Below are 7,536 nucleotides of genomic sequence, written 5' to 3' on the forward strand. Positions count from 1 at the left end.
TGGGACAGGATCTTACGGGAGGGGAGAAGGGTCATGCAGCAGACAGTGAACTGGAACTGTCAAGTGAAACTTTGTTTTTGTTGTTGCTGTTGTATGTAGCAGTCATTCCATTTTTCATTCCATTTTTCAATGGCCTCTGCTTTGGGTTTCCCTCTCTGGTTGTTCCAGGCCATGTTTGAGCTGGTGACCTCCGAGGCGTCCTACTACAAGAGTTTAGAGGTGCTGGAGACTCACTTCCTGCGGAACCCTGTGCTGGTCAACACCCTTAGCCAATCAGACATGCACTTCCTGTTCTCCAACATCGAAGAGGTGATGAAGGCCAGCGAAAGGTAAGACAAGTGACCTCTAGTTCTCCCTTTGAAATATGCTTTGTTCCACATTTGTTCTATTTTTAGCACTCTGATGTTAAACAATGTCTGTAGTCTGCGGCGGCAGACTGTATTTCTGGAAATCAATGATCAAAGCCTTTTCATTTGACAGTATTGCAAACCATATTTCGCTGTCCCCTGCTGATGATGTCACACATCCCCACAGGTTTTTGATGGATCTGGAGAATCGCATCGAGCAGTCCATCCAGATATCGGACGTGTGTGACATTGTCCACCACCATGCCATCAATCACTTCCACGTCTTCATCACCTACGTCATCAACCAGGGGTACCAGGAGAAGAACTATCGACGCATATTGTGGGTGGCCTTCTAATTCTCTTGCTAGGATTTCACCTTTTCTAAACCAATTACAGTTCATGATGTCGGACTCTTGTTTGCTAATTGATCGACATACTGTCCATCTATGGCTGTAGAAGTATGGCAGTAGTTTCTTTGCTAATCACAGAAGTCGTATTGAGTTGAACTAGGCAAATGAACCGTTAGCCTATTCACATTTGGCAGTTGGGGTCATGCTTGATTTGTCTGATGTACAGCATGCTCTGCACATATGCATGTATGTATGACAGCAGAGGTCAGAGCTGGGGCTACAGAATTAGTATGGCAGCAGTTTGGTAACTCAGAACAAGCGATTACTTTGCACATCCGTTTCAAAAAGCTGGAGCGGGATGAATGAATCAAATGTTGCAAAAAGATCCCTCACACTGTCTAACTTGCAATTCAAACATTCGATACTAGACCTTCATCAGACAAAAAGGATGAAGTATTCTGGTAACTGACAGATTAAGACAGGGTTATTCAGTTGATCGGGAAGTGTCTGTCCAGCATGCTGCAGAACAAGACAGATCAGTGAGAGAGAGGAAACCTGTGTGTGATGCTATGACAAGAACATAACAATACACCTTCTCTGTAATAACATAGTAGCTTTTTGACTACGGATGATGACAAATACCAGTGCAACGTCTGCGTATCACCATCGAGGTGTTTGTGTATGTAAGGGTGTGTGTGTGACAGAGGAAGAGCGAGACGAAGAGTATAGTATGTGCACTTAGTGTGTTGCTACGTACTATGTCCATCTATGATCATCTGTTTGTGTTCTTTGATAGTGAACAAGGATTCTACTGTAGGTGATGGCTGAGCAGGTGGATAGGGTGTGGTTCTCTTACATGAATGCCCTTCGTCATCAGCACATACTGTACCTGACTGAGAGACAAAACATTCCCATATCAGAGAACAGATGATGTTGAAGGCAGAGATGCATTGGGATCACAGCCAGAAACCACATAGTTTAGGCTACTGGACGACTGTGCTGGGTGTGAATGGATGACTCACTGGGTGTGAATGGTTGACTGGGTAACAGCCGTGAATCAAATAATCAAACTTAATTTGTATAGCACATTTTATACACAGAGGCAACACACTATGCTTTACAGAGAGCAATGGGTGGATGGACATAGATCCTTCCTCTACATTTTACAGAGGGTAGCAAAAAAAACAGTTCACCCTGGGGCCGAAAAGGGCTGATTTGTAAAAATTCTTCCCTGACATCTCTCAATGAGATGATTGAGCACGCTCCTGGAAAATGTTTAAGTCTATTGGCTAGGAACATCTACGGAGCACTAAACATGGGCTAAATACTTCATAAGAGAGACATGACTATCAGTAGAGTAGATAAATAGTTACAGAGATATGACCTACATGGTAGGCCATTATGTGTTAGCTATCCCTGTAGTCCATAATAGGATAAGCGTATCACATAATAAGCACTGAGCAGGCAGGCTCCTAAAGAATGTAGAGTAAACTAGGTAAAGCCGATAAGCAGACGTGGGGAAACAAAAAGCATAGAGCCAAGAAAAAAAGGGTGGGGGGGAGGGGGGGGTGACTTGATAGGGACAGCTGGCGACACATAGTGGGATAAAGCTGGACATGAGGATGACAGGGGGCCTCTCTGGGATCCATGGGGGCCTTATGAATACTGGGTGTGGATACTGTAGGAAGAGCTCGTTTGTGTGTCCTGCAGATATTTTTTATTTCTAACTGGTGGTTAAAAGGCAACACTGACGATTCATGTTCATTCATCTATAGAGATAATACCTCTATGACATCAACGTGACATCCATATACTGTAGTCATGAGACCTGGGAGAGGGAGTCCCATATATGATTCATAAGAGGTTTTCACTGCCACTCATTCCTCTAAAGATTACTCACAGGCTGCACATAGCTCTGTGTCACAAGCAAAGGCGATTGTTGCCCTTTATTCTCTCTCTCTCTCTCTCTCTCCCCATCTTGCAGCTCTCTATACAAAACCACCCTATAAAATACTGGTGAAAGGTTAGGGGCATAGTAAGATCACCTTGTTCATTTTGTCAGGCTGATAGGCCCTCTGCTGATTGGTTGAGTGAACTGCTAGGACAGGGTGAGGTCTGAGCATGTTTGTGTTTTCTGTTAATCTGCCATAGTATGACTGTTTCTCTGTGGCAGTTTGAACCTGCCTGCTATGAGTCATATATTTTGGTATAAAAATGTATTTGTTATTCTACTTCAAATTCAACACTAATCTGGTATAAGATTATGAGCCCAGTCTCATAATCTCACTATGTAATAAAAAATGTACTTACCTACCTACCATACATGGCTATTATTATAAACCTATGCAGAATCTTGAATATTAGGGGCAGGATGGCTGGAGTAAACTGACTTGAGCTACGACTAACCCTGTCTAAATCAAGAGTAAAAACAAAACAAAACAGACTTTATTCTGTGTACACTATGGCTATGACTGTGTTCCGAGCTGATCATGCAGGACATTGATCCATTGAGCATGTCTGTGTTCAGTGTTGACCATCTTGAGCATGTCTGTGTTCAGTGTTGACCATCTTGAGCATGTCTGTGTTCAGTGTTGACCATCTTGAGCATGTCTGTGTTCCGTGTTGACCAACTTCCTTCCAGTGAGCATGGCCGTGTTTGTCCAGACAGGAAAACCAGGCGTTTCGTGAGGCCATGGCTCAGCTGGAGATCCAACCACGGGTCAGAGGCCTGTCCTTCACCTCCTTCCTCATCCTGCCCTTCCAGAGGATCACTCGGCTCAAGCTGCTCGTTCAGGCGAGTGGATGGACAGGGAGGGCTGAACCAAAAGCATGAGAATATAGGGAGGTGGTGGTTTATACATGTACTGTAGTTTAACGTCTGCCTTATTGTGCCTTTCATGCAATATTCCTGAGGGGAGCAGTAGAGTTATGGGGCTAATCAAATCATTAAAATAATAAAGTGAAATATGATTCAAACATGCAGTGCTGAGAATCAGTTTGCTTCTGTTGCTACTAAGTCCTTTGGCATGATAACTGCAATAATAACTGCATAACTGGTTTTGCATGTACCAAAAAAGAAACAAACCAGCACCTAGGCAGGATATTTTCAATGTTTTTTGATTGAGCTTCTCTATGCTGGCTTGCAGAACATTCTGAAGAAGGCGGAGGAGAAGTCAGAAAGGGAGGCCAATGCCATCAAGGCGCATCAGCAACTGGAACAGGTAAAAACCCACCCTCACCATAAGGAAGAGGTGTTATGGTCTGGCAAGAATAGTTATCACTGCGGTTGTGTATTTCTCATGGGGTGTGTCACACCTCTCCCTGACTGTTGTGGAATGATGACGGCAATAATTGCTTATTCACACACTGGATAGAATGTGGTAGTTCCAGGTCTGATTCCTTGTTAGTACTCACTTTGAATTCTAACCACACACACGCTAATTCACTTGTCTATTTAAAACCACAACGCAATAATGCTCCTGAATATGACACACAAAAATAAGCATAATGCAAAGACTGTACATAGAGCGCATCTGCAGAAAGCCATTTGATGAACATGTACTACATATAACATTCTTGTCTGTTCTATACTGTACCTGTCTCAGATTGTGAAGGAGTGTAACGAGGGTGTGAGGAAGATGAGTCGCACTGAGGAGCTCATCAGCATCGAGAAAACACTGGAGTTCAAGTCCAAGGTAGGCTCCTCACAGTCACGTCTCATGGTTTACTTAACAGTCACACAACAACAGTCACCATATGGTAAAGTGAATTGGTCAAGGGGGGGATCATGTTTTTCTCAGTCACAGAGCAAATTACTACTCTGAGCACACACTCACAACAACAACGCTACCTGTTTGAACCATATCAATGCTGACGAGAACATTCTACCATTTCACATGAAAGAATTCTAGAGTACATACTGTATTATACAATTTCAATACCACTTTCCATCAAAATAAAATATAATTGAAATATAAATAATTGTATACATACAATCACCATCAGAATCACACCCTTGAAAAAGATTAGCAAAATACATGGACACAACTGATGTATTATAAAAATCATGTGTTTTGGTTTGAGATGCAGAATGGGCCTTCCATTCAAAAATTGTGTTATTGACTGTTATTGTGCAAAGGTTGAATCCATGTTATTGACTGTTTCTGCAGATTTCTTTTGTTTTACTCTTCATTTTCATTTGATGTATATTATTATATCTAAGTATATAATATGTATTTGATTTTTTTCAAAATTTTATATGTGAGTTACCACATTAAAATAAAGTAAGTTGAATGTAGTTGTTTATGACATAGCCTAGTTCATGTACAACACACAGGCAGAAATATTTAAGCACACATGCCCCAATGCAAACTAGAGATGTTTTTATTAATTATAGGCTTTAATTGATATTTCGTAAAAACAATCATTTTTATTTGATTTTTTAATGAAAATATATATTTATTTTATTATAAAGTTAACAAAGTTTCAAGATCTGTGGTGGCCTATGTCTTTAACTAACCTGATGAATATTATCTGGTTATTTTTGCTCTGATGAACTTTGACCTTCTGACCTTCCCCCCCTCAGTCTGTGCCGGTCATCTCCCATTCGCGTTGGCTGCTGAAGAAAGGCGAGGTTCACCAGATGGCCGGACCCAAGAGCACAAGGACCATGCGGAGCCGCAAGCTGTACCACCCGGTCTACCTGTTCCTGTTCAACAACCTGCTACTCATCACCAAGCGCAGCTCCAGGTAGGCATGTGATAGAAAGAGCCCAGTCTCAGTACCATGGACAATGATCAAGATACTAATGCTAGTGTGCTGTAACCACCAGTGGGGAGAAGTTCCAGGTGCTGGACTCGTGTACACGGGCCATGCTGAGGACTGAGGACTTGGAGGACCAAGGCCAGATGTTGGCCAATGTGTTCAACCTGAAACTCCTGGAGAACCAGGAGGAGCGCCAAGTCAGCTACATGCTCAAGACCTCCAGCATGTGAGTGAAAATACTGAAAGTACCACAGAGCCTTTCAACCACCACTAAGTAGGCTACGAGCTGGTTAATAAGTGCAGAAACAGAACCAGCATCCACACTGCATCATGGCATACATATCTCCACTTTAATGCAATTATGTCTCAAAAGAGGTTTTCTTTTAAACTTCTGCCATTAACAACTTCCTATGTCACTGTTGATGTGTTGATGACAGGAGTGAAAAGCTCCGCTGGACCTGTGCTCTCACCCCAAACCGGCGCACGCGCTTCATGTCCACCAGCGCCCACCAAGCAGGTAGGACACACCTTGCACAACTCAGTGATAAGCTTGACATGTCTTCTTAGAGCTGAACCTGTGATGAGAAGTAGTATAACTTACATGAAATGTAGACTATGACGCTATCTGTGTGTCAGACTCTCCCCAGGTGCAGTGTATTCAGTCATACTCATCTCAGGAGCCAGACGAGCTCTCCATAGAGATGGCCGACATTCTCAACATCCTGGAAAGGACAGACGATGGTGAGCGAAACAGCGGGTCTGCTCCATCTCCTCGTGGGATCTCTAATGAATTTCACCCGGCCTGTTTCTTACCAATTCCCTCCTCTCTCTCTTTCTCTATCTCTCTCTCCATTGTACAATCTTCTGTTGCTCTGGACCATCTCCCTTATACTCTTTCTCTTACTCCTTTTTCCTGCTCTGTTTGTAAATCTCCCTCTCTCTCTCCCTCTCCTCCTCTCTCTGTCTCAGGCTGGATGATGGGCGAGAGGCTCCATGACGGTGAGAGAGGTTGGTTCCTTAGCCGGCTGGTGGAGGAGATCAAGAACAAGGAGATGCGAGCCCAGAACCTGCGGGAGTGTCAGAAGATCCACCAGGCTCAGGGAGGAGGCTCCTCCTCCACCACCGCCGGAGCCAGGATGGGCTCAAGGGGGGGCAGGCGCACCCCAAAAGTCTCCAACTTCTTCGGTACTTGGACAGACTTGGATGAGCAGTGAATCGCAATGGCTTTGCCCCCAGGAGGCAGTGACTCGTTTGGAAACTCTGTTGGTCTTCGGTGGTCATCACTGTTGTTCGGAAAGAATCAGAATCGTTGTGTTATTCTACCTTGGGATTACACTTCAGCAAAGGAACATCATTTCACTTTGATTTGCGCTCAGGCTATTTTTTGTCTCTCTGGTCATCAGTATAGAGCATCAGAGCACTTAAAACACATTTTAAACCTGCATGTGAACATCCATTGCTCTGCTGCTGACAGTTGAAACAGAGGAACGCTCAGGTTGGAAATGAGCTATGCATGAGTGAAGAGAACACAAAGGTTGTTCTTAAGGAGTGGATAGCATGTGAATGTACTGTAACCACACCTCAACTGCATGGGTGTATTGTGTCGAAACTTATAAAGTGTTTTGTTAGAGAATCAAATCCTGTGAACAATGACTTGACAAATCAAACCTTTTGTAAAGACAGGTGCCTCTGTTCAAAAAGCAAAAGTCTAAAAAAGGCACATTAACATGAATGTTTTAAGAACCGGTTCTGGGCAAAGAACAATCAAATATTAAAGGTTTAATTTTTGGACTGAGGGTACTTCAGTTGAGAAGAGCTCTTATTAATTTGTACACACACACACACACACACGCATACATAAATCCCGCACAACCAGTCCAACACCAAAACCACCACACCTTGAGCATCAGCACAGAATGTACCAGTTTAGGACAGCACTGGAATGCCATGCAAATGACAGTCACTATTAATGTGTGTATAAATACAATATGCACATGTAGATTGTAAACCTTAAAGGACAATGCTCGTTTTTGACAACCTGGACCTTATTTACTAAAGAATTTACTTCTAAAAAT

General features: G+C 43.1%; 1 protein-coding gene across 1 annotated transcript in view; it reads left to right on the plus strand.

Moving 5' to 3' along the window:
- ngef (neuronal guanine nucleotide exchange factor) overlaps positions 1–6,687 on the plus strand; it is a gene marked incomplete at its 5' end in the record, with an annotated part of 17,671 nt that extends 10,984 nt beyond the window's left edge. Inside the window, 10 exons of the mRNA XM_084445823.1 lie at positions 169–329; positions 535–687; positions 3,366–3,483; positions 3,793–3,918; positions 4,303–4,392; positions 5,283–5,446; positions 5,529–5,687; positions 5,899–5,978; positions 6,098–6,202; positions 6,431–6,687. Of these exons, the coding sequence (XP_084301949.1) occupies positions 169–329; positions 535–687; positions 3,366–3,483; positions 3,793–3,918; positions 4,303–4,392; positions 5,283–5,446; positions 5,529–5,687; positions 5,899–5,978; positions 6,098–6,202; positions 6,431–6,675 (1,401 nt within the window). The 3' untranslated portion in view covers positions 6,676–6,687. The remainder of the gene's footprint in view (positions 1–168; positions 330–534; positions 688–3,365; positions 3,484–3,792; positions 3,919–4,302; positions 4,393–5,282; positions 5,447–5,528; positions 5,688–5,898; positions 5,979–6,097; positions 6,203–6,430) is intronic.
- Positions 6,688–7,536: the final 849 nt, after the last annotated feature.

The sequence above is a fragment of the Borostomias antarcticus genome (genome assembly GCF_949987555.1).
Source record: "Borostomias antarcticus genome assembly, chromosome: 1".
Classification (NCBI taxonomy): Eukaryota; Metazoa; Chordata; class Actinopteri; order Stomiiformes; family Stomiidae; genus Borostomias; species Borostomias antarcticus.